The 27,261-nt window shown below is 52.8% G+C and overlaps 1 protein-coding gene across 6 annotated transcripts in view; it reads left to right on the top strand.

Moving 5' to 3' along the window:
* The window catches only part of SYT9 (synaptotagmin 9), a 203,401-nt gene that overhangs the window by 153,256 nt on the left and 22,884 nt on the right, over nucleotides 1-27,261 (top strand). For 2 of the 6 annotated variants that reach the window (XM_021062309.1, XM_021062310.1), the window contains 2 exons: nucleotides 17-146; nucleotides 4,988-6,146. In XM_021062309.1, the coding sequence (XP_020917968.1) occupies nucleotides 17-146; nucleotides 4,988-5,002 (145 nt within the window). In that variant the 3' untranslated portion in view covers nucleotides 5,003-6,146. Of the gene's footprint in view, nucleotides 1-16; nucleotides 147-4,987; nucleotides 6,147-27,261 lie in introns of those variants that run through there. The other 4 variants (XM_021062307.1, XM_021062308.1, XR_002335511.1 and 1 more) reach the window with 4 other exon arrangements.

The following is a 27,261-nucleotide window of genomic DNA, read 5'->3' as shown; positions in this document are numbered from 1 at the left end:
TGGACCGTTTTCACAGTGTAGGTCACAATGAGATCATCGGCGTATGTCAAGTAGGCAACGACGCCGAGAGGCTGGGCAGAGACCACTGGAGTGAGATGCTGTCGTACCCACGCAAGCCCATCGCACACTGGCACGCCCTGGTGGAGGTAAGGCCCTGCTCCCCTCGCGCCCCGCTTCGCACAAGGGGAGCGGCTTGACTGTGAAATGCAGGAGCCACCAGAACTGTGAGTGTAGGTCTGGGGTCAGTGTTGGGGTCCCCCGGTTGCATTTCGGGGGGCGTCCTTTGGGAACTGCATCCAATGCGAAGTTGAGTCTGGGCTCCCTGCCACTCAGGGATTATCCTCCACTTGGATTGTTTTCAAAAAAGGTCAAGAATCTGTTGTCTCATGTTACGCTTTGGGTTGACCTTCGGAGGGCATCTGCAGGACCTGGGTGAGTGCAGAGGTCCAGGCCATCACAGAGTGACTTAACTTGGCCTCAGGAACAACTGGACACTGGGAGAGAGGGTTCTCAGACTGGCTCTAGCGTGAACCTGTGATTCTGGACAAACTGGTTAGATTCAGATTCAGATACATATGACGAAAAACAGCAAACCACAAAATACAAGTGAAATGGAGATGTATGTCTTTTTTACATTAAAAAGACACACAGGGAAGCTATTTAGGATGTTATAGACGCTCTGTGATTAAGGAGATCTTGCTGCCTCCCTCTCTCAGTGTGGGGTGTTTTGTTTTGCTGATGTCTCCTCATTGCACAACATGGCTGCTAAGTTTCAACCATCACGTATCTTCCAGGCAGTAGAAAGGTGGGAGGAGACAAGAGCCCCAAGCCCACATCTTCCTTTTTAAAGGATTTTCCTTGATGTCCTGTGCAACACTGCTGCTTATGTTTAATTAGTCTCAGAGCTTAGTTACAGAGACATGTCTAGTTTCAAGGGAGGGTGGGAAGTATATCCTTTTCGTTGCGCGGCAGCATGTCTGCTAAAAGCAGGGTTCTGTTTCAGGGTAGAAGAGGTGGCCATGGACCGTGCTTCTGCCTCCCACCCTCATTCATTCACTCACTCCCACCTCATTTCCTTCTCATTCCCCCCACCCCCCACCCTTTATCCTTACTCGGTGACTCACCTTTTTTTTGGTTTTATAATTTCTTAACTTATTTTAAAAATTATTTTCTTATTCACTCCCTTTCTTGTTTTTCTGGGTTTTGGGTTTTTTTTTTAAGGAAAGTGTAGTTGATTTATAATGCTTCTTCAATGTCTGTTGTACAGCAGAGTGACCCAGTCACACCCAGGTCCCTGTGCTGTAGAGGAGGGCCCCATTGCCCGTCCGTTCCAAATGTTACAGTTTGCATCCACCAACCCCGAACTCCCCATCCTTCACACTCCCTCCCCCCTACCCTCTGGCAACCAGAAGTCTTCTCTCCATGTCCATGACCTTTCTCTGTTTTGTAGATAAGATCATCTGTGCCATAGTTTAGATTCCACATACAAGTGATATCATGTGATATTTGTCTTTCCCTTTAAGACTTATTTCACTTAATATGAGAATCTCTAGTTCCATCCATGTTGCTGCAAATGATATTATCTTGTCCTTGTTTGTGGCTCAGTAGTATTCCACTGTACATATATACCACATCTTCTTTATCCACTCTTCTGTTGATGGACATTCAGTTTGTTTCAATGTCTTAGCTATTGCATATAGTGCTGCTCTGGACATAGGGGTGCATATATCTTTTTGTCTGGATAGATGCCCAGGAGTGGGATTGCTGGGTCATATGGTAGTTCTATGTTTGGTTTTCTGAGCACCTCCATACTGTATTCCATAGCGGTTGTTCCAATTTACATTCCCACCCACAGTGTAAGAGGGTTCCCTTTTCTCTATACCCTCTCCAGCATTTCTTATTTGTAGACTTACTAATGATGGCCGTTCTAACCAGTGTGAGGTGGTACCTCATCACAGTTTTGATTTGCGTTTCTCTAATAATTAGTGATGTTGAGCATTTTTTCATGTGCCTGTTGGCTGTCTGAATGTCTTCTTCAGAGAAATGTCTATTTTAGGCCTTCTGCCCATTTTTCAATTGGGTTGTTTGTTTTTTTGTTATTGAGTTGTTTATATATTTTGGATATTAGGCCTTCATTGCATCATTTGCAAAGATTTTCTCCCATTCTGTGGACTGTCTTTTCATTTTTTTAATGGTTTCCTTTGCCGTGCCAAAGCTTTTGAGTTTAATTAGTTCCCATTGGTTTATTTTTGTTTTTGTTGGCCTTATTCTAGGAGGTGGATCAAATAAGACGTTGCTGTGATTTATGTTGAATAGTGTTCTGCCTGTGTTTTCCTCTAAGAGTTTTATAGTATCAGGTCTTATATCTAGGTCTTTAATCCATTTTGGGTTTGTTTTTGTGTATGGTGTTAGGGAGTGTTCTAATTTCATTCTTTTACATGTGGCTGTCCAGTTTTCCCAGCACCACGTATTAAAGAGACTATCTTTCTTCTACTATATGTTCTTACCTCCTTTGTGATATATTAATTGACCCTAGGTGCTTGGGTTTACTTCTGGGCTTTTTATCCTGTTCCACTGGTCTATATTTGTTTTTTTTTTTTTTTTTTTTTTGTTCAGTAACACATTGTTTTGATAACCATACCTTTGAAATATTGGCTGAAGTCAGGGAACCTAATTCGTCCATTTCCATTTTTCTTTTTCAAAATTGCTTTGGCTATTCAGGGTCTTTTGTGTTTCCATACAAATTTTAAAATACTTTGTTATAATTCTGTGAAGAACATCTTTGGTAATTTGATAGGGATTATTTTGAATCTGTAGATTGCCTTGGGCAGTACAGTTATTTTGACAATATTGATTCTTCCCATCCAAGAGCATGGTATATCTTTCCATCTGTGTCATCTTTGATTTCTTTCATCAGCATCTTATATTTGTCAGAGAATAGGTCTTTTGTCTCTTTAGCTAGGTTTATTCTTAGGTATTTTATTCTTTTTGATGTGATGATAAATATGGTGGTTTCTCTGATTTCTCTTTCTGATCTTTCATGGTTGGTATATAGAAATGCAGTGGAGTTCTGTGTATTAATTTTGCATCCTGAAACTTTGCCAAATTCATTGATGAGTTCTAACAGTTTTCTGGTAGTTTCTTTAGGGTTCTCCAAGTATAGTATCATGTCTTGTGCAAACAGTAATAGTTTTACTTCTTTTCCAATTTGGATTCCTTTTATTTCTTTTTCTTCTATGATTTCTTTTTCTTCTCCTATCGCTAGGACTTCCAAAACTGTGTTGACTAGTAGCGGTGAAAGTGGACATCCTTGTCTTGTTCCTGATCTTAGTGGAAATGTTTTCAGTTTTTCACCATTGTGGATTCGTCATATATGGCTTTTATTATGTTGAGGTAGGTTTCCTCTCGGCTTGCTTTCTGGAGTTTTTGTTTGTTGGTTTGTTTGTTTGTTTTTAACTAACTCATTCTCAAAAATAAATTGGAGTTCCCTTTGTGGGTCAGTGAGTTAAGAACCCAACTAGTATCCATGAGGATGCAGGTTCGATCCCTGGCCTCACTCAGTGGGTTAAGGATCTGGCATTGCCATGAGCTGCAGTGTTGGTTGCAGATGCGGCTCAGATCCCGTGTTGCTGTGGCTGTGGTGTAGGCCGGCAGCTGCAGCTCCAATTTGACCCCTAGCCTGGGAACCTCCATGTGCTGTAGGTGTAGCCCTAAAATGAAAAAAATATTAAAAAATTGCCTCACTAGGTGACATTTCTGTGGGTGAAATGCCATATTAGATAGAGAACATGCTGGCATAGGGAACCTTTCCTTCCTTTGAAGAGCTTACAGAGCAGGAGCGGGAAAGGACAGCATGTGAACGAATTGTAAATCACCAGTCACGAGCCTTGTCCTCCACGTCAGGAGCTACAGGGGCGCAGTGGAGGAGGCCCTCATCACGCTGGGACAAGCTCGTCCGTCGAGCGTCAGTCCCGCCTGCTCCTGGGAAGCAAAGAGAAGTGAGCCCCTGGGAACAGGGATACCAGGGAGCGTGGGTTCCAGGTGAGAACTCCCTCTTACTCTGTTCGCTGCAAAGCCGTCCTGAGAGCCCAAGACCAGAGCCTCGCCCAGGGTGGGTTCTGCAGCCGCAGACAGTCAGTCAGTCTAAGTGACATGCAGGGCAGCCATGGAGAGGCAAGAAGGCCCCCGGGGACGGAGGGAGCCTTCCTTTGTTGGAGATGCTGCTGGAGGGAAGAGCAGGATAGGATCTGTGGACTGATTCTAAGCGTCAGGGCCTCCAGGAGGTATAGTCACAGAGTGCCCAGGGCCCCCTATTTTGCAGGTCCTTGAGGATGCTTCTGTCCTTGGGCCTTAGAAGCAAAGACTCTTTCTTTCCACACTCAGAATTGGTCCCTAAGGGAGACCTGTGGAACCCGTGAAGCACTTGAGAAGGAGCTGAGGGACTGGGGCTGACGACGGAGCCCCTGGTGGAACGGTCAAAGGCGTGAAATTGCCAGAGTTGTCACTAGCAGTGGTGGTTAGAGCACCGGTAACAGACTTTTTGCTCTGTTACAGGTTGCTGCTGGCTTTAATGCTTATTTGTAACATGGGGCGTCAAAGAGCACAGGAAGTGGGGCACAGGAAGTGGGGAGGGACACGGGTGTGGCCTGTGGCTGAGCCGTGAGCCCTGATTCTGTGCACAGGCACTTTGGTCTCAGTGACCTACCCAGGGAGTGACCGTAGGTGGCGCTCTGGGCACAGCCAAGCAGCCACGTGTGCACCTGGCATGCAGGAATGTGGAGTAGGCGGCCCGGGAGAAAGTGCAGCATGACTGGCCGCTTGGGAGACCTTCCGTAAACCTGAGCCCTTGGCTTATGGCAAATCTGTGTTTGACAGCTACTTAAGTGTGAGAGAGAAGTGTTCTGAGGGTTAAACCACTAAAACGTGGGAGTCGTTTGCTACAGCAGCTGCAAACACCTCGGGGAACACAGTGGCCTTTTTTCGACAGTTGCCGCAGAACTAAGGAAGAGAAATGTCTCTTGCGTGAAAAGGCAAACCTGAGATGCCATCCCGCCCTGTTGCTTCCTGTCTCTTTGAAGTACATGCCCCGGACTTCAGATCCATGGGGGGGAGGGGGACAGTTCTTCCTCTTTTAAGAAGAAACATGTGAGGAGCAGAATCGGGGCAGTGACACCAGCTGAGCTGTGTGGGAGGGCGGGGCCCCATGCTTTGCTGTTGGGATGGAGGCGGCCGTGGGCAGAGTGGATGCAGGCGCTCCCTTTGGACTTGGCTGGACTTGGAGTCACATCCCTGTGCTGCCCCTCAGTTGTTGGTGCTCCCCTTTCGGAAGCTCAGCTTCCTCCCCGTGACGTGCCCGTCGTGGCGCCCGTCCCACAAGGGGGGCTGTGAGGAGGTACGGGAGGCACCGCCGCTGCCACCTGGTAAAAGCTCCTGACATCCTTGCTGTGCGTACCCCACACTCAGAGGGTCTGCTGGGGTGCTTACGGGGCTGTGGCATCTGACGTGGAGGGAGGAGGAAAGGGGCCGTCCTCCACCCCCCGTGTGCCAGTCGGCTGTGACCTCACACCGGGAGAGGGGTCATTTGGGACTTGGCTGGAAGTAGATACACTCATTTACGTTCTGTTCTCTCTCCTTTCTGCCTTGGCTGTAAAGATAGGTTGCACTTTTGCTGAGAACCTTTAAAATTTCTGCTTTAAAACAAAACAGCAATGACGTCCCAGTTCTCTGGGTGTGAGTGCGTGTGTGTAAGAATGCATGGCAGAGGGGGGAGGAGAGAGGACGCGTGGTGGTTGGGATCTAGTACGAAGGAGGCTGGCCTGGCAGAAGCTCTTTGCCATGGGCGCTGGGACCGGGTCAGGCCTGTGCTCTGAGCCCCGCAGAGATCTGGCAGCCGGCGTGGGACCGCCTCCAGCATGTCCTGACGTCGCCAAGGCTGGTGGCAGATGGCCTTTCCAAAGCCAATGAGTTCAAAACCCGTTTCTCTCTGAGGGGTTCTGGATGGCTTCGCCGCACATCCAAAGGTCAGCCACTGCCGCTCCCTTTCCTCTGCCCGATGACAGAGGTTCCAAAAACTGGGTAAAGTCCCTCAGAGCAGCTGCCTGGGACCTGGGGACAGGAGCCTCCCCTGCAGGGGCCTCCCTACAGCCCCTCCCCTGTGTGTCCCAGAGAAGATGTGTGCCTGGTGCCCCCCCACCAGCCTGCACGCGGTGCTGGCCACGCCCTGAGCTGAGAAGCGGTCGGAGCAACAGAAGTGGTTCCAGGCTTCTGCCTCTTCTGTGCCCGCTGGATTAGCAAGTAGGGAATCTGCTTGGCCGGGAAAACCAGGCCACAGGCACCACTGAGTTGAATCCGTGTTTTTTTTTGTTTGTTTGTTTTTGTTTTTGTTTTTTTCTTTTTTTTTTTCCTCAAAGAGATGGAATCCAATCAGAATAGACAGGGAAGGTTCCCAGCATCCCCTGATGGACAGACATGTGCGATTCTAAACCCCAGGGTCCCAACCGGGGTGCTCAGGTCTGCAAGCTCCCCCTTTTCTCCGAGCCCCTGGTTTGTCTGACTGTCTGCAGGGCCCCCTCGACAAGCCTGAAGCCCCCTGCAACTCAGGGTCCTGCAATTCCATGTGTAGCTGGGGCGCGTGGGGCACAGCACACCCCGCGTGAACGGAGCCGGCATCGGCTGCCCTCTGCCTCCTGAAGGGTGTAGACTGAGCTGTGTAACGTACGCAGACTCGACTGGGAGTTACACAGCTTACACGGGTTTACCCTTTCGACCAGCTCCGGTATCCTCCATCACGTGCCCAGCAGGGCCCACCCGGAGTCTTCGAGGGTCGCCCAGGTTGGGTTGAGTGTCCACCCCTGGTCCAGTTTGCTGCAGGTCAGAGCTCATGGAAATGTGAGCCGGCCACACTCCAGCAGGACTGGGGAGGGCAGACTTCCCAAGAAGCACCCCCGCCGGCAGGACGGGTGGACCCCAGTGACCCCCGCCCCTCCCAGGAGAATCTGCAGGGAGGGAGGGAGGGCTCCAGCATTCCAGGCCAGGCACCCTTCGCAGCGGGTTGACAGGAGGAGGGGCTGACTGGCAGAAGCCAAGCAGATCACCTTCCCCTCAGGGAGCTTGAGTCCTGCGGGCGGGGTTGGGTCCTGGTGAGACTAGGCCAGCAGAGAAGGCAGCTCAGACCAGGAAAACAAGGCTGACCCGAGGCACAGGACGGGAGAGCCCACGGGGAGCTGCCGCTGGCAAGCAGGAGATGTTCGGGGTGCTCACGGGCACCCCGGATCGTAGGGTTTGGGGACACTATGCTCCAGTCCCTGGCGGTAGAGCTGGCCTGAGGCAGCAGCCACATGTCCTGCCCTCTGAAGGCGCAGCTCGAGGACAGGGTCTGTGAGCCCAATGTGTACGCAGGTCGGGGGGCAGTGGGGGGTGAGCGTGGGGACCCGCGGCCGTCTGTCTCAGCACGCTCCCCCCGCCAACACGGAGTCCAGCAGGAGGTCTCAGCATCTCCAAGAACAAAATGTCTGTTCTGGTTGGAAACTGAGACACCCGGAAACACGTAGGTACATTCCGACAGCAAGAACATGTATTCGTTTATTCTTTAAAAGGGAAGCCCTCCCGGCGAGGCGCAGGAAGGGAACAAAATCAGTTTGATTTTGCCGCTGAATGTTTCTCAGTCTTTTCCAGGTTAGCTCGGCCTCTTAGGAATAATCAATCGGTCAGACGTAATGTTCCGATTCCTCCTAGGATCCGCTTCTACCCGGCGGCCTCCTCCGTCCTTCCGCTGCCCCAGCGGGCGCCCAGGTGAGGGAAGCTCAAAGACTGGGCCTGTGGTCCTGCTCGTCCGCGGCCCTCAGATGCTGCCGTCCCTGCCTGGGCTGCTTGGACGCCCCCGCGGCTCCTGGCCGCTGGCAGATCTCAGGCCTCCCAGTGGGTGCCTGGCCCAAGCGAGAGGTCTTCTCCGCAGCCTTTGGTACAGGGGTCACTTCCCCACATGCTGGAACCACCCCCCAAACCCCGTCGGCCAGTGTTGTCCCCTCCTTTCCGCATCCCCCAAGCGTTCAGGGACACGCGGGAGCTGCACAGACTCGGTGCCAATTCGGGCGCCTTCCTCGTGCCCAGAGAGTTACACGGCCACTTCTCCGCTGTTCCTCTAGCCTCCCGTGGGCATATCTGCCTTCAGCTGCCTCCTCGACCCCCCTGACGCCAGAGGCGTCAAGCCTGACGGGGCGAGCCGGCACCTCCCGTGCATCCCCTCCCTCTCTCCTGCCAGAGGCTCTCACTCGCTCGGCCGCTGGTGGAAACGTCTTTATGTCAGGGCGTGATTTCCTTCAACCTGTGACCTGTGTTGGGGTCTCAGGTTTCCTCACAGCGTCGAAGGGCGTGTGTCTCTTTTCTCTTGACAAGGCCTGGCTGCTGAGACTCCCGTTTCCAGGACGGTCCGTCTGTCCACTGACCTGGGCTTGTTTGTGCTCAGTTTGCAGGGCCGTGTAGCCCTGATTCCTTTGCATGGAAGAGCATGACTTACAGAGACTAGCAATACTCTCCCTGTGGCTTAGGTATTGAACTAATATTTGGGGAATGAACGCAAGAATGAATGAATAAGACACATAATGGAAGCATTTGGGTTCCTTTAGTTTTTTTTTTTTTTCCGTTTTTGAAGCTTTGTTGAGGATTCCTTTTTGTTTGTTTGTTTGTTTTTTTCTGGTTTTTGTTGTTGTTGTTGAGAATTCCTTTAGTTCTCATGTTCCACAATTTCCCGCCAGTAGAAGTCAGTTTGGTGCAACATGTAAAAGGTATTGAAAGGACCATAGGCTTTTCCAGCAGAGATGGTCCTTCTTTTATTTTTCGTCTTTTTGCCATTTCTTAGGCTGCTCCCGCGGCATTTGGAGGTTCCCAGGCTAGGGGTCGAATCAGAGCTGTAGCCACTGGCCTACACCACAGCCACAGCAACGCCAGATCCGAGCCGCGTCTGTGACCTACAGCACAGCTCACGGCAACGCTGGATCCTTAACCCACTGAACAAGGCCAGGGATCAAACCCGCAACTTCATGGTTCCTAGTCGGATCTGTTAACCACTGCGCCACGACGGGAACTCCCGGAGATGGTCCTTCTTAAGTGCCAAGCTTTGATGACCTTTTCTGCATTTAGGAGAAGGACTGGAGAAGAGGCCGCTTCTCCCCTGGGGCTCCACGAACTTCCCTCTGACGATCGTGGCTTTGCACGTCTCGTGCAGCTGAGAAGTGTCAGGAACGTCAGCTTGGGCACCTTGGTACCTTGTGAGGGTCCCCTGAGCTGGTAGCGCGGCCGGTCCTAGAGTGTTTCAGGGTCCTCCTTCATAGGCGACAGAGGAGGCAGACCCCACCGGAAACGGCAGCCTCTGCGTCCTGAGTGGGGACTGACAGGAGGGTGACAAGGACGTTGGTCCGCGAGCTGGCTTTTCTCACCAGGGAAACCTTTCAGCGGCATTTTTACATCAGGCAAAGCTTTGCTCCATCTACCTGTGAAGATTTAAAAAAGTCAAGAAATGGCACAAAATAAAGGACTTCGAATTGAGACTGTTTTTTTTTTGTTTGTTTTTTTGCAAAAAAATGAACTATTTCTATAGGGGGATTTAGCATGCCACTTTCCATAAACCCTTGCAGGGCCACTGATGCAAAATGAATTGGGAAGAACAGAAAAATGTGCGGCATGTTTGGGAATCTGAAAAGCACGTCGCCTGTTAGAGTCTGTGCCTGTCGACGTGGTAGCTGGCGTGCAGTTTGGACCAGCAGGCGTGGTCACTGTTCACGGGGCCTTGTGTTTCCAGCTGGCAGAGGGGGCGGCAGACAAAGCCAGGCGCGGTCAGTGGGTCAGGGTTTCCCAGGCAAGTCTTCGTCTCGTACAGTCATCAGGTTTATTTTTTTAGAAAAAGCACGCTAAGCATTTTCTCATCTCCAGCCAGGATACAAATGCAGTGGCTCTTCCAGAGGTTGTCGCTACAGCAGTCATCCAAGCCGTGGAAGCGTTAAGATACACACGGGAGACAAGACAGATAATAACAGTGTGTTGGAAACTAACATTTCTGCCCGAACAGAAAGTCACCTGCTTCTTGACGCTCCTCTCTTACCCGTGACCTTGCCTCAGCAGTCGCTGCCCTGGAGTGTTCCTGTGGCACACTTGAATAGCAATTGACTAAGAAGGTGGCTCTCCGTGGGCTTGGGCCTTCAGCAGCCTCATTTCCAGGAAGGGCATTCAGAGGTGACTGCTCATGCTCGGGGCTGTTGGCCGGTTCTCCCCGTCGGTGAAATGCACCAGCATGGATTGTGCCAGCATCTGACTGAACCACTCTCCTCATGATTTTCTAGAGGAAGAAGAGTACCTCCTGGGTTAGGGGTCCTGGGCAAGGGTGGAGCATCCTGGCAAAGGACAGAGGTACTGATATCTGGAAGGCCACTGCTCCTGGAAAGGAGTCTTTCAAGCGATGCCCATTCAGTGGTCTCTCTCAAATATCAGCAGAGCAACCAGTTGATAAGACCAAGCTGAGTTTCATGCGTACCTGCTAATGGAAGGGGAGGGGCAGTCCGATGTATTGCTGTTGGAAGTGCAGTTTAAGGTGGGTCTTTCAGCGCAGCAAGGGGAACGAGACGGAGGCTGGAGAAGCTTGGTTAGAGTTGAGTAAAGATCGCAATGGAATAATTTCGGCGGACACCGCAAGGTGAAGACGTCGAGACTTTAGAGTTACAGAGTTTGGGGGTGTAAACTGTCTGCTGATACTTTTTAAGGAAGAGTTGATGGTGTGGGGGTGTCCTTGTAATGAGCCACAATGTTATCTACACATTTTCTCTCTCTTGGCCAGAGTTTCTGGGAACAGTGCAGGTGGGTTAATGAAGGCAAGAGAATGGAGCACATTCTGTAGGGAGCTGGCTATGTTGGGGGGATGGCTTTAGTTCTCACACCCCAAGAACACGAAGCAGAAGGAGAGCTGCCAAGGAGCCTGCCTCGTTCCGCAGGTACCACGCACACAGCAGGATGTCCCTGACTTTTTGTTTACTTTTTCAAGCATTGTTGACTTACAGTGTTGTGCTACTTTCCGCTGTGTAGCAGAGAGACCCAGTTACCCACATACACGCATTCTCTTTATATTCCTTTCCGTTACCACCCATCCCGGCAGATTGGGTGTAGTTCCTGTGCCACACAGGGGACCTTCCTGTTACCTATTCTAAATGTAATCGTTTTCCTCGACTAACCCAGCCCTCCCCTCCCCTCCCATCTCCGTGACAACCCGCGTCTGTTCTCTGTGCCTCTGAGTCTGTTCCAGTGTATAGTCAGGTGCCTTGTGCATTGTGCCATGTTTCAGATTCCACCTATAAATGATATCATATGGCATTTGTCTTTGACTTAATTCACTTAGTGTGAGAGTCTCTGGTTCCAAATCGCATTTTATGTTCTTTATCATGGCTGAGTATCTATACTTACACATAGATTTGTGTATGTCCCACGTCTTCTTAATCCATTCATCTGTCACTGGACACTTAGGTCGTTTCCACGTCTTGTTTACTGTTGTAAACAGTGCTCCCATGCACATGGGGGTGCGTGTGTGCTTTTAAATTATGGTTTTGTCCGCTATATACCCAGGAGTGGGAGTCTATTTTCAGCTTTCTGAGGAACCTCCATCCTGTTCTCTGTAGCAGCTGCACCAACTTATGTTCCCACCAGCAGTGCAGGAGGGTCCCTCTTCTCCACCCTCTCCGCATGCGTTATTTGTAGATTTATTATTCATGGCCATTCTGACCATGTGTGAGGTGGTATCTCATGGCAGTTTTTTAAAAATTTTTTTATAGTTGGTTTACAATGTTCTGTCAATTTCTGCTATACAGCAAAGTGACCCAGCCATACATATATATACATTCTCCTCCATCCTATTCCTTCACAAATGATTGGATGTAGTTCCCTGTGCTGTACAGCCGGACCTCAGTGCTTATCGACTCCAAATGTAATAGTTTGCATCTACTAACCCCAAACTCCCAGTCCGTCCCACTCCTCATTGCAGTTTTGATTTCCATTTCTCAAATATTTAGTGACGCTGAGCATCTTTTCATGTGCCTACTGGCCATCGTATGTCTTCTTTGGAGAAATGTCTATTTAGGTCATCTGCCCATTTTTCTGTTGAGTGGTCTTTTTGTTATTCATTTGTATGAGCTGTTTGTATATTTTGGAAATTGAGCTCTTGTCAGTTACATCATTTGCAGATATTTCCTCCTATTCCATGGGTTGTCTTTTCAGGGTTTTTTATGGTTTCCTTTGCTGTGCAAAAAAATTGTAAGTCTGATGGGATTCCATTTGTTTATTTTTGTTTTTATATCCCTTGCTGATGGTCATGACTTCTGCTTGGGGATTCTAGGGAACTTGGCTCCATCTTTGGCTCCAGTAATGGAGCTAAGAACTCATCCCAAGCTAAGCTAGTCAAGTTCAGTACTGCATAAGCTGATGCACTGAGTCATTGAGTCTTAGAGAACCTTTGGTGTGAATGCTGTCTCTTCCCTATTGGGTGTAAACAAAGAAGCATGTACCTCAGGAGCGGCTGTAGTCCTCTTGGACCTTTAGAGGACCCAGGGTCAGAGTAGGGCCAACCCCATGGATGGCAGAATAGAGAGAGATAAAGAATCCAGACCTACAATCATATGGTGGAGTTGCTGGATCAAGCCTCTCCTGAACATGATGGCACCTCTGGCCTTTACGAATATGTGAGCATATAAGTTCCCTTTGTTATGTGAGCACCGAGAGGTAGGTTTTCTGTTATTTGAAACAGCAGGTATCTGGGACACAGGCAAACACTCACACATCGTTGTCAATATTTGGTTCATTAGCTTGTGTATTGAAACAGTTGTGGCCAAAAGGGAGACGCTCTGCTCTTAATGACATTCGAATGCTGTGTAAAGTGAGGGGGAACCGCTCTCCTTGCACGTTTATGTTTTATTTTCCCGAAAGGACAGTCCCGTCCTGCGTGGCTCCAGGGACCGTGGGCAGCTCTCCATCTGCCAGGGGCTCCCGGTGCTGCTGAGGCCCCTCGGGAGCGAGGATGGGTCACGTCGCCGTCCTTCCCCATGGTCTCCTACCACGTCCTGCTTTCACTCGTTTAGAATGAAAATTAAGACCCATAGTCTCCTAATAACAGGATCCTAGCAACTCTAACACAGTCTTGTGCTTATCTGTTTTATTTTTATTCACAAGCTGAAGCGCAGTCATGCGTGTAAAGTCTGTGATCTCTGGCGGTAGATTTTGTATCCCACCCCCCACCTCCCCATTTTAAATAGAGTTCAGAACTGCTGGAATGGGATGACACTGATCATTGAAATGCTTAAGAATAAAGGAAAGGGGGTTTATTTATTTATTTTTTTCCGCTGCACAGCATGGCGACCAAGTTACACATACATGTATACATATTTTTCCTCCCATTGTTCTGTTGCGAGGTAAGTATCTAGACATAGTTCTCGATGCTACACAGCAGGATCTCATTGTAAATCCATTCCAAGAGCAATAGTTTGCATCTATTAACCCCACGCTCCCCATCCACCCCACTCCCTCCCCATCCCCCTTGGCAACCACAAGTCTATTCTCCAAGTCTATGATTTTCTTTTCTGTGGAAAGCTTCCTTTGTGCTCGATATTAGATTCCAGTTAGAACTGATATCATATGGTATTTGTCTTTCTCTTTCTGACTGACTTCACTTAGTATGAGAGTCTCTAGTTCCATCCATGATGCTGCAAATGACATTATTTTGGTTTTTTTATGGCTGAGTAGTATTCCATTGTGTATATGTACCACATCTTCCTAATCCAATCATCTGTTGATGGACATTTGGGTTGTTTCCAGCTCTTGGCTATTGTGAATAGTGCTGCAATGAATATGCGGTTTGCATGTGTCTTTTTTAAGGAAAGTTTTGTCCGGATCTATGCCCAAGAGTGGGACTGCTGGGTCATATGGTAATTCTATGTATAGATTTCTAAGGTACCTCCATAGTGGCTGTACCAGCTTACATTCCCACCAACAGTGCAGGAGGGTTCCCTTTTCTCCACAACCCAGGAAAGGGGGTTTCTAAAAAGCAAGGGAAACTTTGCAAATCACTAAGCAATTACATAATGCAATCTTAAAGGATGAGAGTGTGCTATCGAGAGTCTGCTCAGACTGTCAGAAGCAGAAGCAGCTATGAATGAAGAGTCGGAAAACAAAGATGTGTTTTTCTTTCTGTGTCCTACATAGCTGAGGATGTAAATGCAGCTACTTAAATGCTGTACATACTGACAGTGAGTGTCCAGGTTGAAAAACTTGCTAAAGGTCATTAAGCCAATTAAGACAGCAGATGCCGTGGAGAGGGATCAAGATTGATAAAAACTGAACTATGTCAGCGTCCTGAGTTTTCCTTCCTGCTAGGACCACTTGGTGAAATCTCCGAAGGGGGCAGGGAGGTGTGGATCCAGACGGAGAGCTTTTCCTTAGGTCTCGTCTTGTTGACTGGGGTCCCGGCCACCCTGGGGGGCAGAGCGGGAATGCCACAGACAGCACCTACTCTCAAGGCGAAGCTGGGCCCAGGAAGTGGCCTGGGCGCCGAGGGGCCTGCAGAGTCCACTATGAAGATACGGAGACCCAGCATCTGGAGCTCCCATCCTGGTTCTGGAAGCTTCCGTGCAAGGGTAGTGAGTGGGGCCCCCAGTGACAATGACTGTGGCCACAGATCAACCTCTAACAAAGGAACCAAGAGCTGGGCGGGGCTCAGGGTGGGCTTCTGTGTTGAGAGCCTGATGGCAGCGCTCCTTGGGGTGAACTTTCAGCCCTGAGGTAGGATCCGAGCAGGACCCTATCTTGCCGGCTGGGCCCACCTGGTGCTTGGGTGCAGGGCGTGGGAGGTGGCCCACTCTGACCCACAAGGTCCCTTGGCTGTGGAGGATTGTGTCACAGGAGCCCAAACCTGGCAGGCAGGCCAGCCACGGGCCTGCAGCTCGGCCTCTCCTGCAGGGTCAGGTCTTCAGAGGTGGGCAGCTGGGAGGAGATACTCTGATCTTTTACTTGCATTCGAGATCCTGTGTCCTTTAAGGCTGCAGAATGTCCATCCCCAGTCGGAGCACCAGCGGTTCTTACCCTGCTGCTTAAAAACAATGCGACGATGCCATCGCTCTAGAGTATGGAACCAGATCGCTGGCATCGCTGGCATCGTCACTGTCACCCTCCCCCTCGCCACTACCATCCCCCCCCCGCCCTGTCCCCTTCCCCCCATGCTCAGGGACCACTAGGTGGCTTGCATTCCCTTGCGTCCCTCTGAGGCTCTGTATCACTGAGATACACCTGCTGAGACGGGTGGGGTGGGAAGCTGTACGAGGGGCCCTGCCTGCGGCTGAGGACAAGCTGAAGAGGCGTAGGTTTGGGGGACAGAGGTGGTGGGGGGCGGCCAGCCACAGAGAATGGAGTTTCGTGTTGGGGGAAAGAGGCGTGAGAAGACATTTGAATCAGATGTAGCGTCTGTTTCGCTGGCCGGAGACGAGGTCACCTTCACGGCCCCCGGAAGCTGTCGGTAGGACTGATGTGAACTTGCATTTGGACTGTAATAGGAGAACTTGACTGAGTCTGGCTCCCAGACTGGAGGGCCCAGGAAGGCCTTATGCTATTCAAGATTATTTGTGTTCTGCTGTCCACACGCATCTCTAGATGTACACATTTAAGGTCCCTAACTGATTTAAGCACACACCGAAAGGCTTACATTCATCGCTTAAGACCGTGTTGTGCAGCTTTTAGAGGTTGTTTTTTTTTTTTCTGAATTCTTTCCTGAAGTCCTATCTAATTTGGAAACCGAATGAGCAAAACCGATAGATGCAAGAGCTACTGGGTTCGAAGCAGACAAAAATTGAGGAGCGCAACTTCATTGAGTCCGAGAGGAAGCTGTGACCCAGTTAAACTCCCCAGCAGAGTAATCCAGTTGTGCTGCTTTAGCGTCTGAAGGGAGGGAAACCGTTGCCGGCTCCGCCTCTTAGAGCTGCTCTGCCTGAGAATAAGTTTGTTCTTCGTAAAAGGGACCGTGGGTACTTACCTGTACACACCTGTGGTGGTGATTAAGTGACACAGCGGGTGGGAAGGCACCTGCCGGGGGAGACGCTCACTGCGTATTGATGGCACAAGTGGGACAATACAGTGCCGCCCAGCTTCTCAGTCTCCCACGTCTAATGATGCTACCGCAGGACGCAAGAGTTACTTTGGGGGAGTGCTCCAAGCCTGTCATTTCTCTGCCTTGGGGATTCCCGGTGCTTCACAGGGACTTAGATTGTGGGTGTAGCACAACAGTTAAGAAGTTCCCATTATACACGGAATAGAGCGGAGTGCCTCGAATGCTCTTGGCAGTGATTTACAGTAAGAAGGGCATTTCACATCATGACACACACACACAAGTATAAAACTGAAACAAACGTTTCATGAAATAATACACATCCATGTGATGCTTCTTTTTTTTTTTGCTTTTTGGGGCTGCACCTGTGGCATTTGGAGGTTCCCAGGCTAGGGGTCGAATCAGAGCTGTAGCTGCTGGCCTACACCACAACAATGTAGGAGCCAAGCCACATCTGCAAACTACACCACAGCTCACAGCAATGCCAGATCCTTGATCCACTGAGCAAGGCCAGGAATCGAACGTGCATCCTCATGGATGCCAGTCAGACTTGTTAACCACTGAGCCATGACAGGAACTCCCATCTGATGCATTTTTGAGGAAAAAAAAATTATTTCATTAAGAAAAAAGGAGTTCCCGTGTGGCTCAGTGGGTTAAGGACCCAAGTACTCCCCGTGAGGAAGTGGGTTCCATCCCTGGCTTGCTCAGTGGGTTGAGGATCCAGCGTGTCCATGAGCTGTGGTGTAGGTCACAGATGCGGGTTGGATCCTGTGTTGCTGTGTCTGTGGTGTAGACTGGCAGCTGCAGCTCCAATTCAACCCCTGGTCTGGGAATGTCCATCTGCCACAGGTACAGCCTTCAAAGAGAAAAAGAAAAAAGAATACTGGTCACAACCATTAAAGTGACCTCACAGACCCAATGATGGGTCGTGATCTAGACTGAAAAACTGAAAGAAAGGATATGTACTTTCAGAAAAGCCGGGGAAATGCCGACGCCCCTGGGAGCTCTAAGAGGGGAACGTGCAGTCGGAGCCAGCTGCGTGCATTCCCAGAATACGTTTTCTCCAAAAGACCTGAATTCTAGCTTCCCATCACATCTCTTCGTCAGGAAGCCACAGCAGCTCTCGGTTCGAGCTTCTCCGTATAGGATGCTGCACGCCTGCGTTTGTGTTGACACATGGGCATGAGCACAACTAGATTATGTCATCACATAGTTTAACCTTCTGCCCTAGAGCTGTGCTTCGCCTTACAAAGCTTAAACAGCACAGAGACCAACTGTGTGGTTATGATTGAAGAAGAGTGTTGTGTAAAGACACAGGACGGTGTGTGATTCTTGCTGGGCATGTGTGGCTGCTGCGAGTACCCCCTGGGTACTGTCCTAGGTCCTGAGGACACAGCGTCCACCCTGGAGGACTCTGGTCGGAGAGTGTGAGGGTAAATTGTATAATTAGTGTTTTCAGAATTTGTATGTGAGCACAGACAAGAGTTCCGACCACCTTGCGGGGGAGGGCAGGGTGTAGCCAGAGAGACGCAGCGACCTGCTAGGGCAGCCCTGCAGAATGAGTGGGGATCCTCCCAGCAGCAGAGGACGCGGGGACCCAGAGGAGAAAGGGGAACACCTGAAAGGCACGAAGACGTGAAGGAGAAGGGCTGGCGCCAGGGACACAGGGCACACGGGGGAGGGGCGGGGGGTCAGAAAGGGGAGGATGGGCTTGTTCATGCAGAATACCAACTTGAACTTTCTGCTGGGGCAGCAAGGGCGCTGAGCATGCCGACTGGAGGGCATAGGCTGGACTGGCCAGGCTGAGCTATGCCCGGGCCCGTAGCGGGCAGAGAGACAGCAGGTGGGAAAGGATGCCTTTGCGAAGGGTTAGAAGAGGTCATGAGAGGTCAGGTGTTCAGGACGGTGACCCCGCCTCTCTTTTGACCGATGGATGGTCCTGGCATCCACAGAGCTGCAGAGTGGCAGAGAAGGGGCAGAGTGGCAGAGAAGGGGGAGGGGAGGGGCGGGACAAGGAGAGCCCAGAGCAAGGAGGTTCAGTATGTGGCAAGAGCAGCAGAGGCTGACAGACGGCACCAGTCGCTTATCACCTTCTGAGAGCTGCTCTCCTGGAAGAGCCGCTGCGGTTTCACCCTCTACCGGCCTACACGGCGCGCATGCGCACGCTGCTCCTCGCGGCTGCCCTTTCTGAGCTCCCCGCCTGTCCAGTTCTCTTCTGGGCCCTCGGCCGCAGGAAGAAGGCAGATCGGGTCACCCCGTCTTGAAACGAAAATGCCGATGCCCATAATCTGCTGACAAAAGGCTCATGAGCCTGAACTGTAAGCCCCAGCTCCCTCGGGGAAAAGCAAGTCAGAGCGTTCCCTGCACGACGGGAGGCTGCGGGGTTTTCTCGTCCCGGGTCCCGGTCCTAGCGAGTCCACACTCGGCTGGGACCCCGCTGTGAAGAGAGGGACCTGGATGCGGACAGGCCGGCTCTGCTGTTACAGCGCTATTCCTGCTGAGGCGGAGAGCGAGGACTGAAAAGGAAAATTCCGGAACAGCAGCCACGGAGGGCGCTCAGACGGTGCGCGTCCTGCGAGCAAGGAGCGGGCAGGTGGGGGCAGGGGTAGCGAGGCCCGCGAGAGGCGGGGAGATGGTCTCCCCGCCGGATCAGGGACAGTCCCCCCACTGTGCTTCTTGTCTGAAGGGGGAAGGCAGGTCAGGTCAGAGGCTCGAGGGCGGGATGTTCTTTTTCAGAAGCAAGACCTGTGAGCATCTTAAGGGGCTGAGAAGGGGGCCATTAGGGAAGGCCAGGACCAAGCGAGGAGACGACTGACGTGGGGGCTTTAACCTGGAGACTCCGGGCCCTGGGCCCAGCCCAGCTCTTCTCCGCGAGCTCACAGGCTGTCCCTCCCTCTGTCCCCGCCACAGCACAGCTCCATGCCCCCCGTGTGGCCCGTGGAAGCAGTTACTCCACAGGCCGGGGTAGGAGCGGCCTGGGCCAGGGCCCCAGCATCGGCGCCCTGCCCTCACCTCCACCCCAGCGGCCAGAATGGAGGCCAAAGGATCTCCTGCCTCCTCTCTTCCCACATTGCGGGGTCGCCGTCTCCTCCGCCTCCTAACTGCACCCTCCGCTCCCGTGCCCCGAAAGCAGCTCAGCCCTCTGCCCACCTGGCTCAGCCTTGAAAGGGCCTCCTTCTCCACCTGCATCCTGCTGGGCTTTTTTCGCAGCATCCACAGGCTGCTCTTATTCTGTTATCAGCTTTGATCAGATTGTCTGGGGCAGCCCGGTGTCTGTGGTTTGTACCCCCCCCATCAGAGCCCCACTCCTTGTCATCCTGTGCAGCCAGTCTCACCCCTGACACCTGAGTGGACGTGCCACGCCTCTGCCTGGCCCTCGCCTCTGGTCCAGCATCAGCCCTTGGTGCAGAAGCTTCTTCCTGCCGTGTCCTGTCTCCCCAGCTCTGACCCCCACTCCCAGCTCCATTCACTCCCAGCAAGTCCAGCGGCTGCGGTCTCTGAGCATTTATTCTCAAGTCCTGAAAGGCCCAGCGTGACGCAAGAGGCCACCCCTCACCACTCAGAATAAACACTCCCTGTGCCCGTTTTGCTTGAGTCAGACAAGCGCCAAGACGTTGGCAGGGCGGAGCAGCCTAAAAGCCCAGCTGGAGAGAGAGGACAAGGCCCCGGAGAGAACGGAGGGAAGAGGTTGTCCAGGCCTGCACACAGCACAGAAGATGGGACGGCTTCTCTGTTCCAGGAAAAAAAGGAGACAAGGGGGTTCCTTGTTGGAGCTGAAAGCGGGCTGACAGCAAAGAGGAGCGTGGCTGATTTCCAGGAGCTCAGGAACCCGGGGTTCTGCCTGTCAGGGCTGCTGCGGAGGCACCTGACCCCCAGTCACAGTGCTGCCCTCTCCAAACCCCCCACCCCACGTGCACACAGCCCCACCCTCAGTCTGTAGAAGCAGCGGTCCTCAGCACGGAGGTTTGTACCGAGGAGTCCTGGCCACTCCCCGTGGGGTCAGGAGGGACACGTGCTCAGCAGCCAGGCTGTGGGCCACCCAGTGACACACGACAGGGCCTGACACCCCAGGGCGGGGGTGAATTCAATTCTACCGCTGACTTTGGTACATGGCAAGAATGGGAGGCATCGGCAGAACCACGAGATGAAGGGAGACTTTAGGGGTCTGGCCAACCATGAAAAAATCACATTATAGGTACACGGAAATTGAAGTGAGTGGACATATGTGCTTGGTAGCAGATTAAGAAGCCCGGTGGTAAAAAGAGGAGAGAACAGAGAAGTCTCCTTCATAGCAGACCGGTGCCAAGATCCAGTGGTTCCAGGTGTTACCTTGAGCCCAGAACAAAATTCCTGCTGGCCTCTTCATAGGGCCTCTGCTTGCCATGGTTCCTGCTCTTGAAGCTCCCGGAGAATATCCATTTTTCCATTACTGCCCGTGAGCATCCTAGCCACCCTTTTATTGAGCGAGTCTGTCCCCTGCACCCAGAGACTGACCCGGACATGTGTGGACCTGGGATTGCCCAGGGCTTACATTGGGTGGGTGCTGGATTTGGGCCCCTCTGTTTGTTTTCACGTGGTTTGCATAGTGAGCAGTGCTTAAGGTGAAACCTCAAAACAGTGGGAATGCCTCTAAACAGAAAAGAAGCTAGAATGCACAGAACAACACAAGGAGCAATGGCGTTTGTTCCATTGACAGGAGTCCAGAAGTTCTGGAAGAAAAACGTAGATGAGGAAGCAGCCCTGGGAGTTCCCTGGTGGCTCAGCAAGTTAAGGATCTGGCATTGTCACTGCTGTGCATAGGATCACTGCTGTGCTGTGGGTTCGATCCCTGGCCTGGGAACATCCACGTGCTGCGGGCACAGCCTAATGAATAAATAAAGAAGCACATGTGCTTGTTGTACCGTCTTAAAAAAATTATTTTTAAAAAAGAAGCAGCAGCAGCCCTAGGAACATGGGTATGAAGAAAACTGCTTGGGACGTTCCCATTGTAAACACAGCAGAAACAAACCCGACTAGTATCCATGAGGATGCAGGTTCGATCCCTGGCCTTGCTCAGTGAGTTAAAGATCTGGCATTGCCCTGAGCTGTGGTGTAGGTTGCAGACGCAGCTCGGATCTGGCATTGCCGTGGCTGTGGTGTAGGCCAGCGGGGTCTGATTCGACCCCTAGCCTGGGAACCTCCAGATGCCGAGAGTGCAGCCCTAAAAAGCAAAAAAGCAAGCTGCTTGGAGGGAAGCTTGAAAAGACCCTGACTCCCTGTTGTGGGGCGTGGAGCAGATGTGCATGGACCCCCAGGATCCGAGGGGAAGATGCCTCCCGGTGGCGAGTAGAGTGTGACCAGGGCTGAAACTGTGCCGAGTCTCTGCTTCTCTTGGCCGAAGAGAGCCCGCTAGGTGCTGGATGCACCTTCAGACACGCCGATTTTGGGGTGGAAAATGAAGGACGTGAGAACAGCGGGCAGTATTTCCGTCACTTCTTCCCTTCGCCCTCTGGAACCCTGGGAGATGGGGGAACATCGCAGAGGTGACCAGCAGTGGCCTCAGAAGACCGAGCTGACGCTTAGCTGTGGTTGTGAAACCCGACTTAAGGTACCACGAGAAACCACGCCTAGCCAAGAATGCTGAGGATCTTACACAAAAATGTGGGAGACTGCTGAGTGATGAGTTAATCGTTTCAAGAGGATTTAAAAATGAATACCAGGGAGTTCCCACGGTGGCTCAGTGGTTAATGAACCCGACTAGCACCCATGAGGACATGGGTTCGATCCCTGGCCTCGCTCAGTGGGTTAGGGATCTGGCGTTGCTATGAGCTGTGGTGTAGGTTGCAGACGTGGCTCGGATCTAGCATTGCTGAGACTGTGGTGTAGGCCGGCAGCTGCAGCTCTGATTTGACCCCTAGCCTGGGAACCTCCATATGCCGCAGGTGCAGCCCTAAAAGGCCAAAAAACAGTAGAGGGGGGTCAGGGATTGTAGATTGAGGGCGGTGGTGGGTCAAGGACGCCCACCCTGCCAGGCTGCGGGCCATCCTTCCTTTTTCATTCATATTCAGATTTGCAACAAGGGGGATGCCCTGCAAACAGGAAAATCATCAGGGGAAAATGCATTTCCTGAAACTCTCTCCTAGGAGCAAGGGGAGAATTCATGGAGTCCCCTAAAAAGGAATGAATTGCGTGGGCCCAGCAGGTCCAGCCCTGGAGAGGGAGCCCCTTCGCCTGAGACGCCTCGACGCGGGGGCAGAGGTGGAAGCCTGGACAGACGAGGGTTCGCAGGGGAAGAAGGAAATGGGGGGAGAGGGTGCATGATTCACAGTGTTTTTCACAAGACATCTTCTGATAACTGCAGACGGTAAGGGAAAAATACTTTTGATGTTCCCGTTGCAGCTCAGCAGGTTAAGAGCCCAACAGAGTCTCCGTGAGGATGCGGGTTCAATCCCGGCCTCGCTCAGTAGCTTAAGGATCCAGTGTTGCCACAAGCTGCCACGTAGGTCACAGATGCGGCTCGGATCCCTCGTGGCTGTGATGCAGGCCAGCAGCTGCAGCTCCAATTCCGTCCCTAGCCTGGGAAGTTCCATATGCTAAGGGTGCGACCGTCAATAGAAAAAAAAAGAAAAAGAAAAAATATATTAAAATGAGGAGAAGGAGAAAGAAAATGTGCAGCAAAGTAAAGGCTCTTAAGTAACGAGACCCTCAGGAGAACTGCTCTGTCATCAGACCCTGATAGTGAAAGGGTCATGTTTGGTTATGGTCAGATGCTCCCATCAGCTTCAGAATAAAATTTTTCGGAGTTCCTGTCGTGGCACAGTGGTCAACGAATCCGACTAGGAACCATGAGGTTGCGGGTTCGACCCCTGGCCTTGTTCAGTGGGTTAAGGATCCGGCGTTGCTATGAGCTGTGGTGTAGGTCGCAGACGAGGCTTGGATCCCGTGTTGCTGTGGCTGTGGTGTGGGCTGGCACCTGTAGCTCTGATTCGACCCCTAGCCTGGGAATCTCCATGTGCTGTGGGATTGGCCCTAGATAAGGCAAAAAGACAAAAAAAAAAAAAAAAAAAAGATTTTCAAAACCTCCAAAGAAAGAAAAATGAAGGCAGACACTTGCTGTTGCTGGAAGCCTGGCTGGGGAGCCCTGAGATATCTGAAGAGCTCTTTCGAATGCTGCTCTGACCGCAGTCGGAGATGTTGGTTTGGGAGGTACTCGGAGAAACACATGGTGACTGGTATTTTGCGGGGACGTGTACAGAAGACGAAGCGAGACAGTGCGGAAAACGGCCTGGGGCCTCTTCCAGAGCGCCCAGTGTGTCAGCACCGCTCTGCCCTCCAGGGACTTGCACTGTCTCCAAAGGAGACCATTGCCTGTTTCTCCTCTTCCCCAAAAGGGCCCCGCTAGTCCTGAATCTGGGCTCCTGCGCCTCTGTCTGTGCTCAGAAGCCAGGCTTCCTCCAGGAGCCGCGTACTTGAGGCCACAGGCCCTTCACAGCCAGGACACTATGAGCTTCCTATGTGTGTGGGGGTGTGTGTGTGGAGTGTGTGTGTGTCTTTTTAGGGCCACACCTGTGGCATATGGAGGTTCCCAGGCTAGGGGTGAATCGGAGCTACAGCTATGGCAATGCCAGACCCAAGCTGCATCAGCAAACTACACCACAGCTCACAGCAACACCAGATCTGAGCCGTGTCTGTGACCTACACCACAGCTCACAGCAACACTGGATCCTTAATCCACTGAGCAAGGCCAGGGATGGAACCCGCGACCTCCTCATTCCTAGTCAGATTCGTTTCCGCTGCTCCACGAGGGAACTCCTGTGCAGCAATTTCTTTGGTTCAAAGTCCCTGACGGCATGTGGCTCTTCACCTTGGGGCTCAGGACTCCCAAAGCTGCTAACACTCGCCCCAGCCCGAAGGGACGCGTGTCCACCCTCTGGGTTACTGGCCGTGTCCCACGCACCAAGCCCCAGAGCCCTTCCCCAGGTTGGGAGGACGCTGTTTTCCGGCCCAGACAGACTCCCTCCTTCAAGTGACGTCAACACCCCCCACCCCCTGCCCCCTGCCCCCCGGCCTCCAGCTGTATCGGCCTAACCTCCCACCGTGACTGCCCGCCGCTCCCCATGTCTGGGGGCTCCATCATCTGCCCTCCTGGAAACAGCTGTTTGGTGGCCGTTTCCAGGAGGCTCAAGCCAGCGTAGGCGGGCAGGGCAGCAGGTCGTCTGGATCTCGATGCTCGCCGGGCCGGCAGCCCGGGCTGAGCCTCTCCAGGCGAGGGCTGGTCCTGGCCAGGGGGGGACTGTCCTGCTCCCCTCTACCGGCCCCCTCCTGCCTCTGCACGTGGCGCCCTGCAGTCCAGGGGAAGCCCAACGAGAGGAGGAGCCCCTGTTCTAAGCCCCGGGCTCTGCCAGCCCTTAGCCCTGGGGCGGGGGGGAACCCTAAGAGCATCCTTCACAAAACAAGCGCCAGTCTGGTCTCTGGCCTCCTTCCCACGGTTCCCGAGCCCAGACCAGGGTGGAGGACGGTGCGAGGCCCAGCTCTCAGGACGTTTGTCACCTTAAGGAGCAGCAGCCATGCTGGGCGCTCAGCCCAGGGTTTGTGGCTCTCGACCCCGTCGCTCGCCTGCGACCCTGGCGCAGCTCCCCTGCACACAGGCTCCGGCACTGCCCAGCCTCCGTGGCTCCCCTCCTTTGTGATGTGGGCTCCCCCGGGCTTCTGTCGGCACTGCTCTGTCATCGGGTGCCCTCCTGTGATGTTCACTTGGTCACAGGACCCAAGGGATCTTTCCAGGGGCCTCTGCCAGCAGCTCGGCTGCCCTCGCCTGGCCACCGGGGTCCCTGCAGGTGACCCTCAGCACTCTGATGGCTTCTGCGGGCTCATTCTGAAACATTTAGAGCCGTCTGCAGAGTGCAGCGTGTGGACACGGCATCTGGTGGTACGAGTACCCGGTGCTGGCCTCGCACAGGCTGACCGAGCCCTGAGGGCACCAGGATGGAGGAGGGAGGAGGAGGAGAGAATGTGCCCGGTGGGGATGGAGTGGGGAGTCCAGTGGGTCCCGCAGAGGCCCCGACTCGCTCATCACTCCTTGCCCCGCACCTCGGCCTGACGAGACCCCTGGAGTGGAGCACCCCTCCCCCTTTAGGGTGGAAATGGGACCCCTGACCCCCCCCAGTAGGATCATGATGTTTGGTCACAGCTCATTCCCCCCCCCCCGGCATTTGAGGGTTTTCATTTCATAAGCCAGGTATTTTGGAGCAGGTGGCATGCATTCTGCAGGCACTGGGGACACGGTGGGAATCCCGTCCCCCATGGAATTCGCAGTCAGCTAAGGCGATGGGCGTGAGTATATCATTAGGGAGACTGTTCAACAGCAGCTTGGATAAGGGTCACCTGTGCTGTGTTCTGTATCCGTCACGCCGAGGAAGAGCCCGGCCAGAAAAGGACGTGGGCTCTGTGGTTTCGGGTAGAAGGATGAGCCACAGAGGAGCACAGCCTGTGCGCGCAGTAGGCGTCTTAGGAAGTGCCGACTGCATAGACGGGGCTGCAGAGAACCAAGCCTGTTTCCCACGAGCGCGATCAGCAGCTCCTGTGCTCACTGCACCCCGTCCTCTTCTGCCACCTTCCTCCTGTCCCTGCAGATCCAGATGGGCCTCTACCAGGTCCCTGGTCAAGGCTCGGCCAATTCAAGAGCCACAGGTTAGGAGTCCCCGGTGCTGGCAGTTGAGGGTTCAGTGGTGTCACTGCCCTGGCTCTGGTTTGATCCCTGGCCCAGGAACTTCCCAGCACGGCCAAAAAAAGAAAGAAAGAAAGGAGCCACATTCCAGTATTGCAGGGGCTACGTCTGCTCTGTTCACCCGGGTATCCCAGTCCTCCACACAGCACCTGGCCCGCAGGACGTACCCGGCAATTCTGTGGTGGTGGTTAAAGGAATATGTGAATGGTGCATAATTATCCAGGCCGGGGCGTAGCCTCTGCAAGGGATTTAACCACAGTTGGGCCTCCTCTGATCAACAGACACAGCCATTCTGGTTCACTGTAGCCAGAAGTGGATTCATAGCCTAACGTGGCGTACTGGCCACCAACAGGGCGTAGACTCTGGGCTGTGGTGATACGAGTCTGCGTCCAGGGTGGGGGAGCTGAGATTTGAGGGCGTTCCTTTGTTCAGCCGCTCTCGGCCCCAGGGTGACCTGGCCGATCAGAGAAATCTTCCCAGTAAAGACGGAACTGGGAGAAGGATGCCCGCAGCAGGCAGAGAGCGTGTGCGGCGATGGCAGGGCCGGGGTGCAGAGCAGCCGTGGGGACAACGGCCGAGGTCTGGGTGAGGGTCTCTGGGAGCGCCGTGCTTCCCTGGGGGGCCCCGGCTGGGAGGGACCGGCGCTTCCTCCGAGATCCAGGAGGGGCTGCGGCACAGTTTGCTTAAAACTACAGCCGGTTTGTAATTTTGGCCCCAGACAGTAATTACAGCTGCTGGGGCTCCTTGGAGGGATAATTACGGAGAGGATTCAGCACATGCATTTTATCTACACACTTAACCATCAATTAAATCATTACTGTCTAATCCTATTCCAGAGTCTACAAATGTTCTGTGAATATATAATTTTGGAGGCACTGAAGTTTGTTTTCAGATGGTTTTAAGTGAAAAATTGCCCCGTTTCCGAGCCAGCAGATGCCCACGTGGACGCTTGCCCGTGGGGGCAGAGCCGGCGGAGGCTGGGGCTCCTGGTGGCCCCGGCTGGGCTGCAGGAGGACAGGCACTGCAGCCTTGGCCCTTAATGTGCCTGAGGCTTTCAGAGCTGGGCCACCCCCGGGACCTAGAGGAGCCTGCGGGCAGAGGGGAGGGTGGCATTTTGGGCAGGAGGCTTCCAGGAGGGTCCCCCTTGCTGCGGTTTTGCAAGGGCCCTGGGCCACCACCACCCACCAAAGGCAGGGACGAGGTCTTTTCACCGTGGGCACTGGAAGCTTGTGGTATTTCAAGCGCCTGCCCTGGAGTTCCCTCTGTGGCACAATAGGATCAGTGGCATCTTGGGAGCGCTGGGACGAAGGTTCGATCCCTGGTGCAGCATGGTGGGTTAAGGATCTGGCATTGCCATAGCTGTGGCTTAAGTCACAACTATGGCTGAGATCCGATCCCTGACCAGGGAGCTCCATATGCTGCGGGGCAGCCAAAA

The sequence above is a fragment of the Sus scrofa genome, chromosome 9 (assembly GCF_000003025.6).
Source record: "Sus scrofa isolate TJ Tabasco breed Duroc chromosome 9, Sscrofa11.1, whole genome shotgun sequence".
NCBI classification, from domain to species: Eukaryota; Metazoa; Chordata; class Mammalia; order Artiodactyla; family Suidae; genus Sus; species Sus scrofa.
This window is presented reverse-complemented; position numbering and strand designations above follow the sequence as displayed.